This window comes from Pseudonaja textilis, chromosome 5, assembly GCF_049901715.1.
Source record: "Pseudonaja textilis isolate UNSWEBS1 chromosome 5, rPseTex1.2, whole genome shotgun sequence".
Lineage (NCBI taxonomy): Eukaryota > Metazoa > Chordata > Lepidosauria > Squamata > Elapidae > Pseudonaja > Pseudonaja textilis.
The window spans coordinates 16350965-16377745 of record NC_141994.1 but is presented as its reverse complement, the minus strand read 5'-3'; the positions used below and the strand labels follow the sequence as shown (position 1 = coordinate 16377745).

At 41.7% G+C, this 26781-nt stretch overlaps 1 protein-coding gene across 5 annotated transcripts in view; it reads left to right on the top strand.

The window, feature by feature from the left end:
- SCUBE1 (signal peptide, CUB domain and EGF like domain containing 1) overlaps nt 1-26781 on the top strand; it is a 200665-nt gene that overhangs the window by 20598 nt on the left and 153286 nt on the right. For all 5 annotated transcript variants that reach the window (XR_015743772.1, XR_015743771.1, XM_026702705.2 and 2 more), the window contains one exon: nt 25706-25834. Coding sequence is in view for 3 of the 5 variants with exons in the window: in XM_026702705.2 (XP_026558490.1) it covers nt 25706-25834 (129 nt within the window). In the remaining 2 variants the exon portion in view is untranslated. The remainder of the gene's footprint in view (nt 1-25705; nt 25835-26781) is intronic.

The window sequence follows — 26781 nt, the reverse complement described above, 5'->3', positions numbered from 1 at the left end:
ATATGAGAATAGTTGAAGAAGTGAAGGTATCTCATCTGTTGGAACAAGAGTATAATGGTACCCATAAGTTCATATCAAGGAACAATGGTGGTATTCTCCGGTTCGGCCTGGTTCTGCCGAGCCGGTAGCACTGATGAACAGCAGAGACCGAACCGATTATCTCCGACCCTCTGCTGTTGGGCCCACCCATCCACTCGGGCTCCCATACTAATCTTCATACAGGGGTGAGATTCAATTTTTTTAATAACTGGTTATGTGGGTGTGGCTTAGTTGGTGGGCGTGGCTTGGTGGTCATGTGACTGGCTGGGCATAACCAACTCAATATTACTCACATCGAGGCAGGCATCTCCTCGCCTGACCTCTCGTGACTGTGGGGATGCTGCAACAGTCGTAAGTGTGAAAAATGGTCATAAGTCACTTTTTTTCAGTGCCATTGTAACTTTGAACGATTACTCCACACAAGCAAAGTACCAGCAAAGGAAGGAAAAAAAACTCCAGAGACGTTCCTGAGACAGGAAGTCTAGTCCTGGCAAGAAGGTAATAAGGGTTAACGGAGAGGCAGTTTCTGTAAGCAACACCAGAATGTTTCCTTCCTGCCTTCCTTACAGGATTAGGCCAGTAATTTCTTCTAACAACCGGTTCTACAAACTCCTTAGAATGTTAACAACTGGTTCTACTGAATAGGTGTGAACCTGTAGAATCCCACCCCTGTCTTCATTCCCTGCTTTTGAAGCACAGCTGCTTTGCATGGCACAGCAGATTGCCCCCCGTCAGCTGCTGAAGCGACAGGGAGATTGCAGGATTGCAGGACGAGAGCAGGAAAGCCTCTGCGCCTGTGCAAAGTGTGCATTGGCGCACGTGCAAATCGCTCCCACCAAGCCTCACCCACTGAACCTGTGGTATTTTTTTTTTGAAACACACCACTGTCAAGGAAGGAAAAGAGAAGTGTATAATGGATTTAAGAAGAGGTTCTTATGGACTCAGTCAGCAGGTCATCTTAAAACCCTGAAGAAAAAAAACTATGAGGAAAACTACTGTAGAAATCATGCAAACAAAAAGACATACTGAAGGCACAATCACGAATAATTATGACTAGTAGTCAAAATGAAAGATGTCTAAAGAGAACTATGTGGATATACAGTGATTTCTAAAATGTTGAAAAGGAAATAGTTACACTTACTCTGGTATGCAGGTATTCAAATTCTGAACTACATCAGCAATCTCAACCTTTAAAACCTATTAAAAACAGCTTCTTGTGATTGGCAGGTAATTTTGGCTTTTTCTTCCTTATCCTCAGTTGAATCCAACCCAAGGGATGGAACAGAACAATTTTAGCTCTAGTTCAAATGTCCTGTCTCATTAAACAAATACATCAATGTTCATCAATGCATATTCAATTATAATCTGAATTTGGGGATGAGGGGATATTCTCCTACGAATTTTTTGAAGATTTATTTTAGATAGAGAAAATTCTTTCTCCAAGAAAATTATATGGATGTCTGCTTTAAAAAACAACAACATTACATAATATCTATTGCATTACACTACAGTGAAAGGCCCTTTGCATGGTTATATTTTGTATTTTGGGAAATGAGCAACAAATAAAAAAACTGATTTGGAGTAAACCAATTTAAAGCAGATGGAAAAATTTATTTACAGAAACTTTCTTTCACAGCTATGTCAATTCCTCTTTGGCACAGTTTGTTAAAAAAAAACCTGCTTTTAGGAACATAACCACAATTTACAAGAATCTGCATTGTGAAATATGCTATGAAATGGAAATCAATTAATAATGCTGTACAGTTTGAGTCTTGTTATTTTTGTACATTCCATCTCCTAACCAACAGCTTCTTCTTGCGTGGAAGAGACACTTCTTTTAAGCTGTGGTCAGTTTGCCTTGTACATTGTTTCCTTACTCTTCAGCATACAGTATATCTTCATTAAAAAGGGTGCACTTATGTTTCCCAATGCTCAAAAGAACCTGTGGGCTTCATAAACCAAAATAGATTTTGTGAGAAGCTGATTTAAGATCTGATTTAAGTCTAAGGCTGCAAGTTGTTTGGCTACTTTGCTGGTTAATGTCCAATAGTTTAATTTAAAAAAACCATGATTATCTGTCTTGGATAAACAATTTGATCTGTTGGTACCACAAAATCTGATGAGAGAAAAGGGTGGAATGAGTCTCTCCAAGCTTTCCCTAGAGTCTAGATGCGTGATGGCGAACCTATGGCACGTGTGTTGGAAGTGACACACAGAGCCACTTCTGCCGGCACGCGAGAGGTCGGCCAGAAGAGCCCCACTGCGCATGCAGTAGGCTGGTCCCCCCCACCAGGCAGCATCGATTGTCAGGTATCTGCCACACATGTGTGGGGAGAGGTGCGTGTGGGAGACGGATGCACATTTGCAGAGGCATGCAGTGTGCAGGGGGGGTTGCATGCACAGAGGCACATGGTGCACACGCAGGGGGTCGCACGCATATGCACAGGGGCAGGGGGAGTGCACATTGCATCATGGGTGCAGGCATGCAAGCGCGCACACGTGCACGGGTGCACACGCACACACTTTTGGCATGCAACGTGGACAATTTTGGCACGCAACGTGGACAATCGCCATCATGGGTCTAGACTGCTACAGCTTTGAGGATGGTTGAGCTATTAGCACTCAAAAGTTTACCGCCCATTTAACTCAGCATTTAATGGCCTGTGTTAATTGGTACGTGCTTTATTCACCTCCTTCAGTGTATTTTGAACTTGTTTTACTATTAGGAAAATGAAGAGTGAGAGAACTCAATTCTTTTGTCATTAAGACAGCAATATCCAGCAAGGTTAATTTATACAGAGCCCCAAACCTTTGCTAGGTTGGGAGATCTATTACAGGTGTATGGACTTAGATGCCCACAGACAGGCTCTTAGCTGTGAACTAGCAATGTTACTGAAACCTTGTTTGCCCCTGGAATGTCCCAGATCCACAGAACTAAAGTGGCCTCTTGATGTTAAAGGTGAAATTAGATTTGGGAGAACGCAATCACAGAACCATAGTCTCTGGAAGAACTGTGAGATTCGTTACTCCTTCAAATGACCAAATTTTCATTTCACGAGGACATTGCTTTTTCCTATATAAAAATGATTATCCTCTGTTTAAATAGTTATTCAGATCCTACAGTTGAATAAGCGTTGGCCCTTATTGAGCAAACGTTGGATCGATTCGATTATTAGACAAATAGATTTCCACATTAGAGATATCCGTTTATGTAACATAGCATCTTTGTTAAATATGGATGAGAAAGTTTATAACTATTTATAGATCCATTATGTAAGGAGGAACATCTCAGATTTTTATACATCTTTAAGTATTCAGCCAGGAGTGGATTTTTTTTAATGTTTAATGTTAGATGAATTCAATATTTGGGTTTTTAAAGAATAAGCATTGGCCAGTTACAAGCTTTTCATTTTTGGTTAAGATCTAGAGTACATAATAGTGGCTAAACTCCAGAAACTTTTGGTTGAAGTTGATGAAAATTTACCCTGGTTTAAGAGCTGGTTTGGTTTAAAGATCTACTAGATAGGATGAGGGCATCCTTAGTGGATCTGCTGAATCTCAGAGGTCGGAGTCTTAATCCTGAAATGAATTGGAAAATCCCACTGTGTGCATTGAAGAAAATATATTATAACACAATGTTGTGCCTCTAAATCCAGCTGAGATACAGCTGAAAATAAGAGCTATCTTTTCATAATTAATGCAAAGCTAACCCATCACATGTGGACGTATAGAATTCTTGGCATCTTACTTCCTTTCAGGTTTCCAAGGTTCAATTTTAGCTTCCTTTTCTTGCCTATCCACTAGAACAGTGGCCCCCAACCTTTTTTGTGCCACGGCCCGGTACCGGCATCACAAAATGATCCTCGGCCCGGTACTGGCATCAGCACGCATGGCAAGGCGAGCCGAGCGACCGGCCATCCATCCATCCCCCGCTTCTCCCCGCCACCTTCAACTCCTCCTTTGTACCTTTGTCGATGGGCTTCGGGACGGCTTCGGGACAGTCGCTCGACTCACCTTGCCTTGGGTGCTGAGTTTTGTTTGAAGCCACCCCCACTTCGATGAAACTAAGGCGCGAGGATTCCTTCAGGACCCAAATGCTGCTTTCCAGCCGGAAAAGCTCACTGGAAGCACTTTCTCATCAAAACAAGATGGCGGCGCCCAGCAAACCGGTGGCCCGGTAGAAAATGTTCCACGGACCGGTACTGGTCCAGGGCCCGGTGGTTGGGGACCCCTGCACTAGAAGGCACTAAGTAAAGGGGAAGGCATCAGTGGTGGGATTCAATTTTTTTTTACTACCGGTTCTTTGGGCATGGCTTGGGGGGCATGGCAGGAGAAGGATACTGCAAAATCCCTATTTCACATGAATCTGTAGGAAGTGATGATTATTTGGTAGGTTTGAAGAGTCTCAGCAGCCTGTTCATCTCTTAGACGCTGGTATCTAGAAAACAACTCAGTTCCTGCTTTACCATATCAGGTCTCCTGTCAGACCAGTCCCAGTTTGGGCATTCAGGAAAGAAAGACCCTCGGATTCCATTTTGTACTGAAAGATATACTTTTACTAATACCAAGTGGTTACAACCGTAGCAAAGCCAGATCTTAGGATTTCCTGCTTGTTCTGGTAATTTTTCTCTCTCAAGCCCTCCCCTCTTGCTCATCGTGGACGTGTCCAATCAGATTCAAATTAGGTGTTTTGATAACAGCGCCACATTTTGACACCTCTTTGGATGGGCATTTCGCATTCCATTCCCAGACTTGTGTCTTTGATTCTCTCAAGCTCTGTTCTAGGGTGGCACCTCTGTTTACTCACATCTTGTCATCTTCCTCCCCTTTATCCCTTTGCTCCTTTCTCCCCACTTTTAGGGCAGGATGCCATCGCAGCAAAACAGGGCTGAAGCAATGCGATGGCAGACCTGACATTTGCCCATTGCGGCATCAATTTCTTTTGTTAAGGAAATCCCTACCACCAAAGGGCACTTCTTTCTCAAAATAATTCTTGGGTTGTTGTTTCTCTGTTCCATGAAGATCAAATTGCCTCAGATGGCTAGGGATTGTCTTCTACAGGGAAAGTCTGATACTAATTGCTAAGCTCTGAACAACATTGAATATCTCCCCAATTCTTTACTTTTCTGGTTCACATAGCTGTACTAGTTTTTCTCTGTTTTTTGTTTTCCTTCTCTGCCTCCTGAAGAGCTTCATATGTCCAATCTAGAAAGTTCTCCTCTTTCGTGGTGAATTGCAGTGTAGAAACTCTTTTTCCAGGCCCCTTTCCTTTTCCTCCAATAAGAACACAAAATTGTACTTTCAGCAGATATAGTTTCCATTCTCTTCAGCAGGAGAACAACATTTTCAGTTTTCTTTGCAGATTACCCTAAAGGTTTGTTTGTTTGTTTTGTTCTTAATGATATTGGAATTGGTTGGAATCTCTCCACTGCATTGTGCCTGCCAAATTCCCTTGTTTCCTCTCCCGGTTCATTCACTTGGTGTCTTTTTTTTCTGAAGAACTAGCTTCTTTATACATATGTGCCCTGAAAAACTGCCACTTGCAAGTGAGCAGAAAGTAATGCTCCATTCACATATAATCATGTATAATTTAAATGATTCCATAGGTGTGGAAAAAAGTATTTCTAGCATGTAAATATATATACACAATGCACAAGCCTCATGATGGCAGATGAGATTCTGCTGAAACGTTGCTACAACTTTAAAAGCACAACTACAATGACATGGGAAAATACCCAAACAAAGCTGAATACCATACACACACACACACACACACGCATGCACACACACACACACACACACACACATATATATATACATACTTACAACAATCTATTATATAGAGAAATACTATTGTATTTAATTACAGTAGTAAAATTGAATATAAACTAAAAGAAAGAAAAATAGAGAGTGAAAAGTGCAAAAGAAACAAAAAAGAATGTCCAAAATAGACAGAAAAGAAAAGTAAGGATATAGTGAAGAGTGAGAAAAGCAATATATAAAGACTTGACTTCCAATTTTCAACACAAGTATAAACATTATAAACATATAAAAAACATATAAAAAAGTATAAACATTATAAACGTATAAAACACTCTTTAGCTCCACTTAAGCTTGCAACCGGTAATCTCTTGCCTGAAGTCTTATTTAGCTTTTTGCCCTTTATTTCAAACTTGTTAAATTCTTAAACTTAATATTTTCTTTCATGAGGGATAGAAGGAAAATTCACCTATTATTTTCACCTTTGTGGAGCCAAAGGTCTCTAATAGTTTTAAAGTAGTTAACAAATAATTTCCAAATGTAATTACAAAAGTAAGTTTGCGAACCTAGCATATTTTAAAAGGTGCTGACCATGGTTATGAGCAAGCAAGATGGCTTTTCCCATCGTGGGACCACTCGCAAGGGACATCTGTTTGGAATACATGTGGGCAATCTGTCATCCTCTCCCTGCCCAGTGGAGTTCCAAAGAGCTGGGCTACTCACCAGCAATTCATTCTTCACTGTGATCGTCTCTTCCTCTGGAAGTTTTAAAATGTAACTTGATGATGGAAATACATACCTTTTGACAAAGCTGCCCTGAATTCCTAAGTATGCTTGGAATACACCAGATTTTTTTTAAAACAAATAATTACATGAGATCAAAAATATGTTATTAAATAATGAGATTAATCTATACAGTACATGCCTGAGACTGGGTAACAAGCCAAAATTCATAACTCTCTATTCACCATATAAAGAAAACTATGGTGCATTTTAGTTACTTCAAGTGAAGACAGATTGAAAGCAGTTGAGGAGTGACATATATAGTCTCTTCAGTTACTTTGGCAGGTTCTTTATATAGTTTGAAAATTGTTGTCTTTAATAGCAAATTTCCTTTGGGTGGCGTGCATCTGATCAGCCACTCACGCTGACTTCCCCCAGTTCTTCAAGCAGTTTTGTTCCTGCTGCTGTTATAATCTGTAAAATGTGAAAAGATGTCTGACATGCCTGACTGTGAGTCTCTTCTGTTTCTGAAAAATATTTTCTATTTCCGAAAATATTCATTGTGTGAATAAGTAAGGTCAAATAACCAACCTGTTGGGTAGAGGGTTTATAAGACTGAAAGCACTTTACCCATAAATTTAGTGTTTGATGTTGCTTGGAATTGATCTTGGCACCAGTAGAACAAATTTGTACTTGGGATAGCAACGTGGCACCTAAGGTCACCACCATCACCACTATGGGCAGAGGCCACATTTTGGCATTGGCCAGACTTCCAGCTGTGCCTGATTAAAGGGTGGCTGGCCCAAGTCACCATTAGTAAATAGGTCCAATTATTTTTTCCAGTAATTAAATCTACCTCTTAAGTATATCCAGGGGTGGGCTTCAAATAATTTAACAACTGGTTCTCAGCCCAGTTGCTGGGTGGGCATGGCCATGGTGGGCGTGACCTAGTCAGCCTCCTACACCACCCTGGGAGCAAAAACAGGCCACGGGGGCCATTTTCACCCTCCCTGGGCTCTGGAGGCTCTCTAGAGGCCAGAAACGGGCCCATTTCTGGCCTCCTGGAACTTCTGGGAGACCCGTTTTTCACTCTCCTTGGGCTCCAAAGGCTTTTTGGGGGGGCCTCCAGGAGGCCTGTTTTTCGTCCTCCCTGAGCCTCCGTGCGGGCCCTTACCTGGGATCCAAAATGAGCCACGTGAGGGCTCCTGGGAGGGGCAGGGCAGGGTGGGTGGGGCCAGCTAGTTGTTGGAACTACCAGTTCGCCAAACCAGATGTAAAATTAACATCCAGTTTGCCCGAACAGCGTGGACCGGCTGAGGGCCACTCCTGAGTTTATCTAGCTTTCAATTCTGGAGCTGACATTTTCAAATGAATTTTAAACATGACACAGATTTTTCCCTTTCAATTTTAGCACAACTCTGCTTTATTACTTGGAACCCTGACATATTGCCTGTCTTAAGTCCTCACCTCCCCAAGATATAAATAAGACTTTAAGGCATAATCCTGACCTATCTAGGCTTGATACACAGATTGTTTACCTCATATTATAAAACCACACTTAGTGGGTCTCAGATAGGGGAATATTAGTCTTATAGTAGGGGTGGGATTAAAATTATTTTACTACCGGTTCTGTGGGCATGGCTTGGTGGGCGTGGCTTGGTGGGCATGGCAGGGGAAGGATACTGTAAAAACTCCATTCCCACCCCACTCTTGAGGGAAATTACTGCAAAATCCCTATTCCGTCCCCATCCCACTAACCTGTTTTCCAGCTCCGTTCTCCTGTGCAGGGCAACAAAAGAAGACTCAGCCAATCAACTGGGGCTCAGGAGGCAGAGAATAGGTGGGGGTGGGGCCAGTCAGAGGTGAGATTTGCTGGTTCTCCAAACTACTCAAAATTTCCACCACCGGTTCTCCAGAACTGGTCAGAACCTGCTGAATACCACCTCTGTTTTATAGGCATGAGGCATCACTGTATCTCATCACAGTCACATAAACGATGTAAGTAATATAGTCTTATCTGAAGTTAAAATAGGAGATTCCCAGAAGTGATGTACGATCTTTAGAAGTAAGCTTCAACTTTTACCAGAGCTTAGTCTCTTCTGTCTTAACAACATTAAATTCCAGCAAGACATAATTATAGTTTGTCAGGAGGAAAAATTGATTCTGGAGCAGTGAAAACAGTGTTTTCTTTTTTGACAACTACTTTCACAGTTCATACATATCTCTGAGCTCAGCTTTTCCTGGATGTGAAGCAAGCATCTGTGACCTGTCTTTGCTCAACTTCTGGGCTGCCAACTGATCCTGAAGACAGCAAATCTGGCCGTTTTCAACTGATTCTGGCCATATTATGGGATGTTTTAATGGAGTTTTATTCTAGGAAAGTGCAGCTGGGAGTTTGTAACCTAGAGTGTGCAACTCTGTTTTTTCCTTCCCTCTCCAGCAGCTTCTAGTGTTTAAAATCCAAGGATGAAGGCAGCTGTGAAAACCCCACAAGGAAAATAAAGCAGCTGCCAGTTGTTTCCAAATAGGACATTTTATTCCTGATGTGTTTCAGAGTAGAATTTGTAATTAAAGAGCACTAAAAGTGAGCAGAATGAAGGAAAGCAGCATTTGATAAAATTTTGATAACATTTTGTAAATAATAACAGTTGCTTACAAACAAAACAATTCCATGCATACCCACACATAAATAACATGTACATGTTTATGTGGACACACATGCAGGCTCACACACACATGTCCACATACACACATGTGTACATATGATCAGGAAGGTCAGTATGCCAACAGGGTTTGCCAAAAAGAGATTATGTCAAACAAATCTTACTGCATTTTTGACGGAGTGACTAAATTAGTGGACCAGCAAAATGCGGTTGATATAATTTACTTGGACTTCAATAAAGCATTTGATAAAGTAGACCACAACCACTTGGTAAAATAGAAAAAATGTGGGTTATACAGCATCGTCACCAGATGGATTTGTAAGTAGCTGACCAACCGCACTCAACAGAGAGATAACATCTACAATTGTACATATAACTCAGATCATAAGCTAGTTCTTTATATCTTTTTTCTTTTTCTTCTATTTTCTTTTCTTTATTCACTTTATCTTTCTTCCATCCTTTTTCTTTTTCTTTTCTTCCTATTTTATGGTGGTTTATATTAATGTTTACTTTTGTTTTTAAAATTTCCTCCCCAAAACCATATTTTTAAAAACCCAGCGGACAGACATAAGGTAGATTCCATTCTGTTCTCAGTTATCCTGAATAAGGCTAGGCATTGTAAAATAAGTATTTGGATAATGCCAGCTAGTTGTCAATAGGTTTTAGGATTCAAAGAGAATAGGCTCACACTACTGCCCAAAAAGTTTTATTGTATATAAACTAAGGTCATTACAGAAGAAAACTATACCAGACTTCAGCTCCCCTTTTCTGAGCCTTCAAGTCCAAAGTAAGTGGTCTTTTTAGACACTTCATCCTTTTCCAAAGGATGTGGATATCAACAACAGAACACCTGGAAATAGGCTGTTGACAGATGGCATGCTTTCTTGCCTTTTTTTCACCCTCCTTCTCACAGATGCCACTCTTGGCCTTGAAAGATCCCTTGTCAAGAGTTGGTGATGTTTCTCAACTGATTTGTACCTTTTATTGATCTTTCAGGTTATGTTAGTGGCTGTTTGTCAATCAATCATTTGGATCAGTGGCCTCCAACCTTTTGGGCATCAGGGACCGGTTCTGTGGAGAGAGGTTTTTCTGCAGGTTGGAGGGGGCAGTGTGCTGCCTGCATCCTGCGGATGGGGCTTCGCTTGTTTGTGTGGCCTGGTTGCTAGCATGCCATGGCCCGGTGCCAATCCATGGATTGGGGATTGGGGACCAGAGGTGGTATTCAGTAGGTTTTGACCAGTTCTAGAGAACCGGTAGCAGAAATTTTGAGTAGTTCGGAATACCACCTCTGACTGGCTCCGCCCCCATCTATTCTTTGCCTCCTGAGTCCCAGCTGATCGGCTGGGTCTTCTTTTGTTGCCCTGCACAGGAAAATGGAGCTGGAAAGCAGGTTAGTGGAGTGGGGAGAGAATGGAGATTTTACAGTATCCTTCCCCTGCCATGACCACCAAGCCACACCCACAGAACTGATAGTAAAAACATTTGAATCCCACCATTGTTGGGGACCCCTAATTTGGATGACATCACCAGTGCAGAATATTATAGGTGGTACATTTAGACCTATGCAGCCTTCTATTCAACAAAGGGTTAGAAACCACTCTTTTGCAATTAGAAGGGGAATACGAAACTGCCTTGTGCTGCATTCGGTAATTTAATTAGCAGACTTATGATTTATTTGTCTTGGGGAGTTCTACATGCAAATTTCCACAATTACACTAGTTAGGATTAATAAAGTGCTAGACCAAGATTGGAACTGCTCTTTTATCATTAAATCACTCCTTATAATTCTTCATGATTTCGTGGTCATCAAGTAACCAGCACTTTCTGCATCTAAGAAAGTTTTTTCTTTCGCCTGTTATGCCATCATCTAGCTCCTTTGTCTTCTTTCTACTATACTCTTTTCATGGCCTTTCATTTTTTTCCCCGAAGATTCAGGTTTTTCTCTAACAACTTTGCTTTTGCATCATGAATCTAAAAGTATTGAAGGTTTTCTTGCAATATTAATGCTTCGAAGTAAGCTGTCTGATTTTATTTCATTCCGCATTGAATTATTTATTCTTCTTGCAATCCAAGGCAATCTCAACCCTCATCTCCAGCATCACAATTCGAAAGCATCTAGTTTTCTTTGTTTAGAATTTCTGATTCTTTCCCAGCCATATATATTAGAACTGGGAAAAGCAGGGCCTTGATAATGTATATCCTTGTATCATTCTGCACTTTAATATTTAATTTGGTTTTGTCATGGTCTTCCTCCCAAGGAGCAAATGGTTCTTGTTTTCTATCCTTCATGAAGGTACTCCTAAAGCCTGCGAGGAAGGGGTGGGATGCTGCCGGTTCTGACTGGCTCTGTAGAACCGGTAGCTCTGAAGAGCAGCAGACACTGAACTGGTTCGGTGTCTGTTGCTGTTTGGCCTGCCCGCCCGCCAGGGCTCTTACCTGATCTTTATTTCCTGCTTTTTCAACCTCAGCTGCTTTGTGCGGCACAGCTGAGGTTGAAAAATCAGTAAAAAAAAGGCGTTTTTCAAATGCTGCGCACCTGCGCGCTAAGCTGTCCGGGAGGCACAGCTTTTGTTGGACTACATGGAAGTACCGAACTGGTAGTAACACCGGTTGAATCCCACCCCTGCTGGGAAGATAATGACTGTTACCACTTCAGGTTCTTCTGATCCCATTTATATTGGGCTAGTGTTGCTTCTTGAAATAATCATAGGAGTGGTGTTGTATGTTGTGTGTGTGTGCTATAATATTAAGCAGCAGTCTGACTTCCCTCATTTCTTCTTTCACCTTCAACAATGAAGTCTTAAATCAGGGGTCTTCAAACTTGACAGCTTTAAGATTTGTCATGTTAGCTCAGGAATTCTGGGAGTTGAAGTCCACAAATCTTAAACTTGCCAAGTTTGAAGACCCTTATCTTAAATCATCCTCATTTCCAGCATCAAACTGGTGTCATCGCCAAGCAATTTTAATTCCAATTTCTTTTTCTTTCAGTCAAGTGTTTCTCATGATATATTCTGTATATAGGTTGACAGTATACTATCTTCGTATAGTCTTCTCTGAACTTTGAACAATTTAGTTATTCCATATCCTGTTCCAATTATGGCTTCCTTGTGATGATAGTAATTTCTCAATAGGCAGATAAGGTGGAACTGTGCGTGTGTTTAAGCCTAGCCCAGCTTGTTGTGGTCTCCACATCAAAAGCATTTCTATAATCAGTAAGGTAAAAACAAATCCCTCTTTTTGTTTTTGATCTTCATCATCATCCACTGGATGCTATCAATCCAGTTGCTTTGGTTCTCTTGCTTCTATTTTGCTCTTAAACCTACTATTTATCTTACGTTGTAAAAATGCAGGTCTTGATTTCAGAGAAAGGGACAAACACAGTGAAGGGTTCAGTACTGCTTTTCCCTTAGTATGATTACATCTTTTCCAAACTGATATTTTGTAGAATATCTAATTTACAAATATGCTAGTCTTTGATAAAAAAAAATTAAATGCAACCATACTATTAAGAAGAATGCAAACTTATCTAAAATACGTGTCTTCTGATCTAAATTTGTCCCTGATATATCCTTCCCTTCCCTTATATTATTCGAGGAGAAAATGTTGTACCCATTTAATTTTAATTGCTTTGTATCTTAATAGAAGTTTACTAAACAAAGAACCAAATTATTGCTTGAATTAAGCTGTTCTAAACTTAATTAAAAGCTTTCCTTTAAAATTAAAAATAGCCCGCAATAAGAAAAAAACACGAAACCCCTTTTTTTAAATGGCTTGTTTAAAATACCTTTAGATAATAACATAGTCTCTATATAACTGTTCATTTTGTAGAAGTATCGCAGTTAATTAAAATTATAAAAACCCATTCATGTGGGATTGCCCTATATTCTGATTTTAGTTTTTATAAACGCTGTGATAAAGGAGTTGGGAGATGAGCTGAAGCAGAGAGGTCCTTTATACTTTTGAGTTTTTATAAATTCATAAAACCCATGTAAAATTCACAGATTTGCCTTTTTAAAATATTACAAAACTGACCATTTTCAAGGAAAAATGTGCAGACTGAGTCATAGGATTCAGGGATTTCACAGACAAACTTGTGCAACATTTTTCAGAGGTTTTTACTTCTTGCTTTCTTCATGGGGCTGAGAGGAATTGGCCCAAAGTCATCCAGCTAGCTTTTTGTTGAAGGCACAACTAGAATTCATGGTTGCCTGGTTTCTAGACTGGTGCCTTAACCTACTATCCCAAACTGACTCTCATTTTAAGTTTTGAACAAAAGCAAAAAAGATGTCTCTGCTTTGACAATTCTTTTGACAGTCTGGAGATAATTTACTTCATGGTAGTTATATTATGAATGAAGTAGATCTTCAGGCACATGCATGAAAATAAACATCAGGTTGATTTCCAGAATATTTATTCCTATATATATATTGTTTCTATTGTAAGCAATTTTATAATTGCTCATGCAAAACATTAAAATGCCTATGTCTCACTAATAATCAATCAAGATATAGAATAAGTGGTACCAGGCAAGAAGAGGGATCTTGGAGTTCCGGTGGACAACTACTTAAATATAAGACAGCAATGTGCTGCAGCTGCCAAAAAAGCTCACACAGTCCTAGGGTGCATTAACAGAGGGACAGAATCAAGATCATATGAAGTGTTAGTACCACTTTATAATGACTTGGTAAGATTACACCTGTAATATTGCATCCAGTTTTGGTTGCCACAATATAAAAAAGATGTTGAGACTCTAGAAAGAGCACAGAGAAGAGCAACAAAGATTATTAGGGGCTAAAACATGTGAAGAAACAGTTGCAGGAACTGAGTATGTCTAATGAAAAGAAGAATAGAAGTGACATGAAAGCAGCGTTCCAATATCTCAAGGGCTACCACAAAGAAGAGGGAGTCAAGCTATTCTCCAAAGCACCTGAGGGTAGGACTAATCAAGGAGAGAACCAACCTAGAAATGAGGAGAAATTTCATGAAATTTCAGAAATTTTACAATTAACCAGTCGGATGACTTGCCTTCATAAATTGTAGGCACTCCATCACTGGAGGCTTTTAAGAAGAGATTGGGCAACCTTCCGTCTGAAATGGTATAGGATTTCCTGCTTGAATAGGGTTGGGCCTCCAAGATCCCTTCAAACTCTCCTCTCCTCTCCTCTCCTATCCCTGGCTTGGACATAGTCTTACTGTTTTATTATTATTATTTTATTTATCAAATATATGTAGCCATCTTTCTCATAAACATGAGCTTCTTAACTTGTTCACAGTGCCCTCAAAGGTTCATCATAATGCTCTAAAAACAAATTTAATTCCAAGGGGTTGCATCCGTGTTTTTTCTTGGCAATGAAATGGAAGTGTTCGTTTCATTGTTGTTGTTTTTAAATTTCCTGTCTCGTGAATAATCTAGGAATCCCCAGGGAAACCCACATGTAAGTGCTAACCTGGGACAATTCTGCTTCATTTTTGGACAATTGTTCAAGGTCAGCTGGCTGCTACCCCAAGCTGAGGTAGACAGCAAGTCCAAATCCTTTTGACACACTCGTGTCATTTTCTTGTAAACAGTACAAAAACGGTTTCCGTTGCCTTCTTCCAAGATGTGGTTTTGACTTCTTAAGCTAGGCTAAGCCTTTGAATTCCCCTGAAATTAACTGGAATGAACTAGGAGTTCCACATAACTGCTCACTGTACTCTCCAGAGGTACATTCAAGATCAGGTCATCCAATTTAACATTTTGGTTGACAGGGAGGGATTGAGGAGACACTCCAAAATTGGGGTGGTGGTGGAATTTTGTACCCATCATGCAAGATTTATCATTGTGACGATTGTATCTGTGGAAGAAGTAAACCTGGGAACACATCATAGTAGCTAGAAGAAATTTCTCTAAAATTTAGAGTGTAGGGATTCTATCATTAAGGCGTTTTATGTGGTCTTATCAGATATCATACAGAAGGTATACCTGATTTTTATCAATAAATATTTTAATTGTATCAAAGGTGCTTTTTCAGGAGGCAACTGTACTTTCTTGTTTTTTCTTTTGAAGACGTTTTGCTTCTCATCCAAGAAGCTTCTTCAGCTTTGACAGGATAGTGGGGAATAGAAGGATTTATATTCCTTGCAGACAGCTGGTAATTTGCATCCTTTTAGAGGGTCATTGAAGCACTTGGAAGTTTATCCAATTGCCTCTTGAAAAAGCACCTTTGGGACAACCATGACCTGAATGACTGAGAATCTCTACAGACTTTTACTTTAATTGTAGTTAGAGTAGTGGTTAAGATTGTGAGTTCTAACTCTACTTTAGGCATGAAAGACAGCTGGGTGACATTGGATATTTATATGGTCTATATGGGAGCATCCTTCCTTCCCTAAAGCCAGCCTACTCATCTGCCAGGATATGATCCGCCTCAACCCAATCAAACAACGTTTCTCTTAAATGCATGTTGTACTATATATTCTGCTGTTGATATTAAGTACGCTAATAGATTGACAGATTTATCCCTTAAAAAAATAATTTCTAGTCCCAATTCCCATAGATAATTTGCTATAGTATTAATATAAGTGGAAAGGGAAGTTAAGGTGAAGGTCCACCCATCTAAATAACTGAGTTCTAGTAAGATAAAGTCATCACTGCAGTTTTGATCTGCTTAGCGAAAGATAAGATTTTTGCACAGGTTAATGGAGCCCATTGCACAACACGCACACGCACACAAAATTACAGCATTATGGCTGCCACAGTTGACTTTTTTTTGCCATGCCTTGCAAATGCCCTTGGTATGGTCAATGACTCCAAGCTTTGATAATATAAGTACATTTCTTCCCCTCGTTTTGAATCTCTTTCTGAATTTTTCCTGGTTTTTTTCCCCTTCTTCTGTTGACATTACAGTAAACTTTTAGTGTTTCTTTATTGATGAGACCTGAGGGGTTGTATAATTATATGCAACCTTGGCCACTGTAATCACCAGGCAGGAAAGAAAGAGCGCTCCTTACGATAAAGATAATTGTCATTAACTTTGACAATTGATATTTTTGTCATTGTATTTGTGAGTGTATATTATTTTATTTTATTTTCATTTTTGACCACATTGCAAGATAGATGTACAATCTTTTGCTCAATTGCTCAGTCCTTGCGTATGATCGGAGACAAACATTTTATTCTTTGGGGTAAATGGATAACTAAGGCTAACTAGGCTGGTCATTTGAACAGATAGAAGGTAGAAAGAAATATCCCCCACTTTCTGCCATAGTTAGAAAAAAAACCATAACTATTTACAACTGTGTAGATTGATGGTTGACTAATAACAGATACCACAGTCCTAGAATGTTAATTAACAACTTTTCCTTCTGCTCTTCATGGGCTATTATCAAAGCTATTCCACTTCTGTCTTTTCTTTCTCCCTAATAAACATCAGGCTTTCTTTCTTTAGCTCTTCCATTCCCATTGATCACCCTTGACCTTGTCTCCACAAAAAATCCTTCAGTCTTTAAAAAAAATTTTTTACAGTTTCCTCAGGCCTTAACATCTTGAAAATATCATGAAAACTAGAAAACAATAAAACGAAGAGGCATGTTTTTAATTGATTTTTGTAGGGCTTTCAAAAACCATGTCAGTTATAATCCTGTAACACTTACAGGCAAAATGCCTTTACCTTAACAAATACATCTCTTGATGTACATACAAATCTCACTCAAGAAAAGCTAGAAAATAATGCTTTATTTGCTTTGCTAGGATGCAAATTAATATTATTATTATGCAAGTATCTTTTTCTATGATTGGCATTCAATAAGCCATTAACAATATGTGATGATGAGTGTCATCATTTAAATAAATAATAATGAATGAACATAAATAATGAATGAACAAATACACATACATACACACCCTCTCTCTCACACAAACATGCATGCACGCTCTATTGTATTCCCTTAAGCAAATACATGCTGGAGTAGGTGTAATAGGCAGATGTCTAAATTACAGTGTTTTCTTTGGGGAAAAAGTAACATCTAACCATTTCATCCAAAAATAGATAATTGTAAATTTTTAAATCATACAGAAAATCTGGAATGCCATTCCCTCACCCCACCCCACACACAGAAAGCCTGAAATAGTTCTTAGTCCCGAGCCTATGGAAAAGGCTTAGAGTCATTAATTTTGGTTGGGCTTATTAGCGGCAATTATTATTTGTGGTCAGTACTGTTATTTTTCCCTCATGTCACTTCAAGCATAAAACTCAAGAAGGAAGGATGAGGTTAGTGCCATCTTATATCTGTTTGGAAAAGGCCAGGAGCTACACAAATCTTTGTAAGTATGAACTTCCTTTCCATCCTCACCTTATTTTAAGAATCAGGTGTGAGCCATATAGGCCAGTGGTTGCCAACCAGTGGGCTGAGGACCACTGGTGGTCCACGAGAAAATTTTGGTGGTCCACAGAGAAATGTCACCCCCAAAGCACCCTCCAAAACAATTAACCCAGGCTGTGTTGCAACACAAGGCTGCACCGCCCATATGGCCTGTGGGAACACAAGGCTTGTGTTGCTTGCATTGCGAACAACATGAGGTAGAGAGGGGAGGGGGGAAAGGGCGGAGGGGGGGAACTTGCCCCACATGCCTCGCCTGGCCACCGGGCTACTTCTTCCCGCTTCTTTCTTCTTCTGTTTTGGCTACACGCAAGGAAAGCAGCAAACGTCTTTCTCTCCCCCAAACTCTACCAGAAATGAGTTTTTGGGACCTTGCAAGGGATCCTGCTCCAAGAGGCTGCGCTGGTACAACAAGTCTCACAAAAACTCATTTCTGGTGGAATTTGGTGGAGAGAAAGAAAGACTTCTGATGCTTCTTCTACTTTCCTTGCATGAAGCCAAAAGTCTTTCTCTCTCTCTCTCTCTCTTCCCCCCCCCCTTGAGAACAGAGCTGGAGATGGTATCCTGTAATCCCAAATAAAAAATGATCAACTGGTAGGAAAACAGGGTGAGGAATTTTCCTGCAGACTTTTGGGGGGATTTTCCCAGCGTCTGTGGTCCGCAGGACTTAAAATTATGAGTTTGATGGTCCATAAAGTCCAAAAGGTTGGCAACCCCTGGGCTACATAATTTTGATAGGTGGGAACTTGTTTTGGTAATGATAACAAATGTAAAAGGATCCTTGATTTCTTCCTCTCCCCCACCCCTATTCCTGCCAAAAAACAAGACAGGAATGAAAATCTTAAGAATTTCAAGAGCAATATCTTAATCTTAAAATTTTAAAAGTTCATAGAATTCAGTATAACGCAGGTGGAGTTAATAGAACAAAATTAAATGAGTGCCTTAGACTTTAAGAGATCTCATTTCAACAGACTTAGATAGATCTTGGGAAGGATTCCATGGATGGTAACCTTAAAGGGGAAAACAAGAAGCTTGGGAAACTCTGAAAAATAAGATTATAAAAGCCCAGTCTAGCATAATACCACTGAGAAGAAAAATAAGAGACCCCAGGCGAAACCAGCTTGGTTGCATAAGGAACTTTCTGACAAACTGAGAGATGAAAAGGACAAGTATGAAAAAAATGGAAAGAGACACACACAACTAAAGCAGAATACCAACAAATAGACCGAACATACAAAGATGAAATTACCGTGTTTCTCCAACAATACGGCTCCACCAATAGGAAGGCCCAGCATGTTTTATCGGCATAAAATCAAATTAAGCCCCTCCCCCCAAATTAAGGCCTATATTAAACATGCGAAATGGGGGGAATGGCGGGAGGGCTTGCTGTTAGGAAGTACTATTGTTGCATACCCAGATATGGTGCTGCCTGCGTTGACTTTGGCGTTGGTGGGGCACTTCGTATCAGGAGACCTTCCTCCACTGTTGCTTTCCCTTCTTCCTTGCTGCCGTGGCATTTAGACCAATGTTGCGGCATTTGGCGCAGCCATGCGCAGCCAGTCAGGGCTCCTCCCTGCAACTGGAGCCCGGCGGAGACACTCGGCTTCAGGCGCTCCTGTCGCCACCTTCCCTTCGCCTTCAAAGGCAAAGCCAATTCTTTTAAAAATGACACCCTACTACCGGTACGACAAAGCCTCCCCTGCCTGAGAGGGCAGCCCATCCCCAAGTGGGGAGGCGAATCTCCTGGGGCCGCAGTGCAGGATCGGCCCACCCTGGGAGAAGCACCCAGCCGCCATCCCTGCCTGGCGCTGGGCAGAATGCTAAGAGCTTCACCTGGGGCACCCAGCACAGCTGGCAGGCGGGCCCTCCTGCCTGGTGGTGGAGCTCTCGCCAAGGCAGCAAGCGCCTCCCCGCTGGACCCTCTGCTCATCCCGTCAGGGCCACGCCAGAGCCGTGCGGGCTGGGCAGAGCCAGGAAAGCAAGCCACGGGTGCATGCCCGCCTGCCAAGCGAAAGAGCTGGGCCGACCCAAGCTTGGCTTCCTTCCCAAGTCCCTCCAGCCCAAACCTGAAGGGGCCACCGTGAGAGGCCGCCCGAGGCAGTGATAGCGCCCACCCATGCGTGGACAGGGAGGCAAGGCGACGGCCTGTACTGCGTCCTCCTCTGCCTGATGCCCATTCTGCTGCAGCGTTTGGAGCTGCTGGCTCATTTGGAGATGCAAGGGGATGGGCTGGGCGAGGGGTGGAAAGGACAGGCGGCTTCAGGCTCTCTCCACCAGCCAGGGAAGCAGTGCTCTGCTGCCAGGAGAGCTCTGCCGCCGGGCAGGAGGGCCCGCCTGCCGGCGGCGCTGGGCGCCCCAGGTGAAGCTCTTCATGCTCTGCCCGGCACCAGGCAGGGATGGCAGCTGGGCGCTTCTCCCAAGGTAGGCCAATCCTGTGCTGCGGCCCCAGGAGATTCACCTCTCCACGTGGGCTTGGGCTGCCCTCTCGGGCAGGGGAGTCTTTGTTGTAGTAGGGTGTCGTTTTTAAAATAATTGGTTTACCTTCGAAGGCAAAGGGAAGGCAGCAACAGGAGCGCCTGAAGCCGAGTTTCTCCGCCGGGCTCCAGTTGCAGGGAGGAGCCCTGGCTGGCTGCACGTGGCTGCGCCAAACGCCACGGTGTTGCTCTGAATGCCACGGCAGCAAGGGCGAAGGGAAAGCAACAGTGGTGGAAGGTCTCCCAATACGAAGTACCCTACCAACGCTGAGGTCAACATCCAACCTGTCTGCCCGCCCACCCGAGGATGCAAGGGGGGGGGAAATTAAGTCACCCCCAAAAAGATGGCCTAGCCATTTTTTCGGGGGTCAAAAAAAAATAAGGCCCGGCCTTATTTTGTGAGAAACACGGTAGAAAAGCCAAGGCTTACCGTGAACTAAGGTTTGTAACAAATGTCAAAAATAATAAAACGTAATTTATTTCAATATGTAAAAATCAAGAAAAAGTCAAGGAAACAATCAGTCCACTAATGGGAGGAAATGTCAAGTAGATGACTGGTAATAAGGAGAAAGTGAAATTGTTTAATACATTCTTTACACCTGCCTTATGGAAAAGGGAGAAAAATTAGCCTAACCTACTAAAGGCAGAACCACAAAAGACAGACTAGGAATACAAGTCAAAATAGAAAGAAAATGGTAAGGCAACACCTATAGACTCTAGATGAGTTCAGATTATCAGGACCAGGTTGCACCCATGATTTAAATAGCTGGCAAAAACACTGTATCATATCTTTCAAAGATCCTGGAGCATCAGTGAACTACCAAAGGACTGTGGTAACGGGGCAGAAATGGATCCAGGGAACTACAGACCAATCAGTCTGGTCTGTAGGAAGATCATAGAAAAGAGAATCAAGCAAGGGAGTTGTAAACACCTAGAAAACTAAACCTAAAAAAACTAAACCTAGAAATTAATAAAAGTATTAGTAGAAGCCAACATGAGTTTGTCAAAAAATAGACTATGCCAAACTGTATTGCATTGTTTGACAAAGAGGCTAAAGTAATGGATCAGGACAATACTGTGAATATATGGTAGCATACTTAGACTTCAGCAAGGCATTTGATAAAGTAGACTACAGCCTGTTCCTTGGTAAGATAGAAAGATGTGGGATAAACAGCAGCAGCAGCAGTGGATGCATTCATAACTGGCTGACCAACCATACTCAGTTTTTCCAGATATTTGCACAACTGCATTTCTGAATTATTTTCCTTGACACTAAAACAGACTTTTTATTTTCTTTTTCTTTACTCATAGGGTACTACAGTTGCTCTGATGCTACAGATATCAGAGCAACAGGGAACAGGTTGTTCTTTTTATTCTTAGAATCCTCTTAGAAACTTTGGAGAATGAAGCTGCAAAAAAATCTTCATAACAGCGTAGCAACCTTCCTTCCTTATAACTTATCTTTTGTTTAATTCAAAAGTGAGGGTGAGAAGAAAAGGAAAGTATCTGACTTGGGTAGAAACCAAAAGGTTGCCTGCTATATTATGGGTGAAACAGAGGTGTGGTGACAGAAGAAATGAAGAGAACATGGTGGTCAGGAGATGTCCTGGACTTCATGGTCTCCATGGGCCATTGTTAGGTCAACTTGTTCTGACCCAGCTCCCCAAACACAAAAACCCTCTGATGTGAAATCAAAAGATTCTTTTATTAGGAATGCCGGCAGCATTCTGACACACCTGTTCATCTCCACCCCCTGCCTTTTATCCCCAGAGCTAGGGTGGGCCTTGCTAGCAGTGGTGGCTCTTCCTTCCCCAGGATCAATCCACGGTTTTCCACTGGTCTCCTCTTCTTTGCCTTCTACGCAGCCGTGAGTCAATCACTGGACCCAGCCGTTCCTCCTCTTCTTCATCAACCATCTCCAGACCTGGGGGCTGTTGACTCTACATTTGACGGCCGAGGCTGCGTCTCTGTTTCTCTCTCTCTCTCTCTGCCAGCTCCATTCCCTCTTCCCCCTCGGAGCTCCCAGGTTGCCCTGATGCTGACCCTGACTCCCACGCCACCTCCTCTTCCTCTGATTTGGCTGCTGGAGGGGCCAGCGGCTGACAGGCTACAACACAACTGAAACAGTAGTGCTGTTCTACCGGTTCAGCCCGGTTCTGGCGTCTTGGTAGTGCTGAAGATCAGCGGAGACCGAACCGTTTCTCTCCGATGAGCTGCCTGAGCTCCCATACTGACCTTTATTCCCTGCTTTTGAAGTGCAGCTGCTTTGCGCGGCACAGCAGATTGCCACGCTTCTCCCTGTTGAAGCTACAGGGAGAGTGCAAGATTGCAGGAGATGAGTAGAAAAGCCTCTGCACATGCACAAAGCGTGCATTTGGCACATGCACAGCAAAGTGTAGGTGCGCACGCAAAGCGCGCCCACCAAGCCACACCCACTGAACCAGTGGTAAACTACTTTGAAATCCACCACTGAATTGAAAGAAAATGGCGATATGCAATAGAGGGGAATATCTGTAGCTCAACTGTAGGATGAGGGTGAAGGTTCATTCTCCGAGCTTGTGGGTTGGTTTCCGTTTATTACCTGAGGATTACAAGATCTAATTACAAGACCTAGGTCTTGTAGTCCTCAGGTAATAAACGGAAACCAACCCACAAGCTCAGAGAACAAACCTTCACCTTCAAAGTGAGGATCAGCTGGGAATATAGCCTAGCAGCCCAGGAAGAAGTGAATATTCAAGGTAATGACAGGCCCTTGGAGAGGAACTTGACCATTAGTAATCACGGCCTATTAGTTTCATTTTTTATGCTTCTTTTTTGCCAAATCATTTATTTCAATTTGTGTTTCTTCAGCATTTGTGCAGGCTTACCTGTTCATTTCAGATGAACTGAAGAAATATTTCTGTGTAACTAACCACTGACGCATCAGCAATCAAAATATTACATTTCAAACCTTTTCAGTACTCAAACTCTGCTGCTGCCTGATTTCCCCAAGTGCAATGTTTTGGAACTGGATAGCTGAGATTTATGCAGGCAGACGGCTTCCTGATGACTGCATCTCTACAGAGGTTCAAGAACATAAATTAATGAAAGTCATTTGCAATTTATGTTTCTCAAATTAGTTCCAGATCCAATTGTAAAAGGAGCATGGCATGAAAGAAAAACATACATTCTAGCCAAATACAGCTCATGTTGGATGAAAAGCTGTCATTAAGCAATACTCAGGATAGGAGCGTCTAGACTGTAGTTTAAGATTGTTCATTATTTTTCTTGCAGATAATTTTGACCATTACCATAAAAGCATCATTTACTGCAGAGGCAGGAGACCTTCAAACATGCCCAATTTACTATTTGAATCATCTCTCTCTCTCACACAACCTACTATACACATACTTTTTCTCTTTTTCAAGCACATGACAGAAATATATTGCAGCAGTTTTAAGGATTCATTAGGCTTTGTCTGTCTGTCTAACTTGTAACTTTTTTTTTCTTCAAAAATTCAGCAACTTCCCATGATTTAATAAAGGGCCCCATGTCTGTAATAGGAACATAAGAAGATATGCATATTGGACCTCAGTCCACATTATTTAGAGCTGTGGCTCAGTGAATAAGATGCTGAGCTTGTCAATCAGAAAGGTCGGCGGTTCAAATCCCTAGCACCACATAACTGAGTGAGCTCCTGTTACTTCTCCCAGCTTCTGCCAACCTAGCAGTTCAAAAGCATGTAAAAACACAAGTAGAAAAAAATAGGGACCACTTTGGTGGGAAGGTAACAGTGTCCCGTGCACCTTCAGTGTTTAGTCATGCCGGCCACATGACCACAGAGACATCTTCAGACAGCGCTGGCTCTTCGGCTTTGTAATGGAGATGAGCACCGCCTCCTAGAGCTGGAAACGACTAGCACATAGGTGCGAGGGAAACCCTTACCTTTACTTTAATGGTAGCAACTCCTCACAGTTTCAGTCTGGAGTTTTTTCCTCCCCACGCAAAGCAGTATTTCTATAACCTTTCACTGAAGATTTTCACTTTATGAGGAAGACAGAGGAGTCTGTGTTGGGAATGAGTTTCACAGGGAGGTTGGGGAAAATGGTTAGGACTCTGTGTCGTTTGTTATAGCTGTGGAAATCCTCTGAAAGAAGACCTTGCAATGTGTGAGAGTATTTAAGAGGCATATTGCTCTTAACCATGGAAGCAGCCATGTTTTCCACAGGCTTAAAATTTGCTATGGCTGTCTCTTCATGAGAGAACCATTCACAGCTACTTTGCTTCACTGGGAGAAAGGCTCTATTACAACAAAATAAGTCTGATTGTAAGATATACTGTATGCTTCACAAGCCACTCCAGTTCTTAATACAGTATATTCTTACAACAATGAGTGTCAGTAGCCCATCTCCTTTAAACACAGTTTCCTTTCTCTCCAAAAAGGACAGACCAACAAACCAGGAGTCTGAATGGCAATAGTGAAGTGTGCCCATCCCATCTCTGCATGTTTACAATACTAATGTTTTCCCGAAAATAAGACCCTGCCTTATATATTATTTTCCAAAAAAGGCACCAGGTCTTATTTGGGGGGGATGTCATCCACTGACTAACCTCACTTGCGTGCGTCGTTCCCTGGCATCCTTTTTGCTGTCGGAGACCTTCAGGAATGTCTTCTTCTGCAGCTGGTAAGGCTTTCCAGAAGGCCTCTGCAGCCAATAACAGAGTTCCGGATCAATCCGGAGCTTTGTTATTAGCTAAAGAGGCCTTCAGGAAAGCCTTGTCAGCTGCAGAAGAAATGGGCCAGCAAGGCAGGTGTCAGGGTGTGTGAGGCCTGGCTACAACTGTCCAAAGGTAAGTAGTTGGGCAGCTGCATTCCCACCCCCACCCTAGCTTAATTTTTACCCATGCACTCTGGAGTGGGCGGGATCTTAATTAGGGCTTATTTTGGGGGTAGAGCTTATATTGGGCGGATGTGTAAAAATCAAGCTAGGACTTACTTTCAGGTTAGGTTGTATTTTCAGGGAAACAGGATAATTATGGGAGATGTGTTGGGGGCACCCAGGAAAGTACATGAACACTGTCCATAACCAATGTCCATCTAGCAGTAACCATTTTATTAAGTTACGGGAAGGGTAGGCGAAAGGGACAAATTTGAGTTTGAGAAGGTGCATTGAGATAGTGCAATTTCATTTGTCAGGAGGAGAATCATCAGTTTACAATAAAGATTTCTTTTTAGTTGTGCTAGAGTGAATATCTAGGAAGCTTCAAGTAAGTTCTTCACAGCTGATGATGTAGGGGTGGGTATCGTTAATAAAATCAAAATGGCAGCTACAATGGCGTGATAAAAGCTCCACCTATTTTTATGGGTCTTGTGCATATCCTACAGACAACCCAGTGAGGGTTGAGGGTATTACAAAATATGTAGGATCTTAAATACAAAACAAGTATTTATTGAAATCCCACATAATGACATTTCTGGTTGGATTAAGCAATGGATTTTTATGTACCCTTATAAATGGAAATTATAGCATTTTAGCTTTAATTGCCTTTATTGTTGATTAGTCCATTGGCCATATCAAAATACAGAATAAAACATAAAACTTTATAAAAGTATTTTGCATTAATTTTACAATATTCATCAACACTGATTTCTGTTAAATTATAAACCTGGCACTAGGGTTTTTTCCTTCTTTTTTTCCTTGTTTTCAGACATTGATGAATGTGAAAATGACTTCTACAATGGAGGCTGTGTACATGAATGCATCAATATTCCTGGGAATTACAGGTGTATGTGTTATGATGGCTTCATGTTGGCTGAAGATGGACACAATTGTCTTGGTGAGTCATTATAGTACAGAAACTTGATATATTTCTTATCTGTTAGATACTACTCATTTCTTCAAGGAAGCACAAAACTATCTAATTCCTCTGATAAGGCAATTATCATTATCTTATTCCAGGCTTTAAATTATGGATAGTTTCTTCAAGTATTTGGCTAATGTCATTCAGATTAAACTGTGTACCTGAAACTATGATCCAATCTATCTACTATGTTCCCTGAAAATAAGACCCTGTCTTACATTTTTTTGCCACTGAAAAGGCACCAGATCTTATTTTGGGGGGATGTCATCCACTCACTTGCTCGCATCACCCCTGGCCTCCTTTTCACTGTCAGAGGCCTTCAGGAACTTCTTCTGCGGCCAGCAAGGCTTTCCTGAAGGCCTCTGTAGCCGATAACAGAGCTCTGGATCAATCCGGAGCTTTGTTATCGGCTACAGAGACCTTCAGGAAAGCCTTGCCAGCCTTGCTGGCTGCAGAAGAAATGGCTGGCGTATGTTGGGGTGTGTGAGGCCTGGCTGCAACTGTCCAAAGGTAAATAGTAGGGCAGCTCCACCCCTCCCCATCTCCACCCTAACTTAATTTTTACCCATGCACTCTGGAGTAGGTGGGATCTTAATTAGGGTTTATTTTGGGGGGTAGGGCTTATATTGGGCACACGTGTAAAAATCAAGCTAGGACTTACTTTCAGGGTAGGTTGTATTTTGGGGGAAACAGGATAGCGGTAGAATCTGTTTCTGTATGGAAATCAAGGTGTGAAATATGTCAGCTACATTGCTCCAGTTGGTTCAGCAGATGCAGAATGGTCCTGTTCCAGATCCAGCAGCCATGCCTCTCCTGCAGAAAACTCACAGCTGTTTTACCCAAAAGATCTGAAGGAGAGTCAAAAAAAAATATATAAGAACCTTCATTGCTCAATATTACCAGCAGAGTTCCTGACCAGCCAG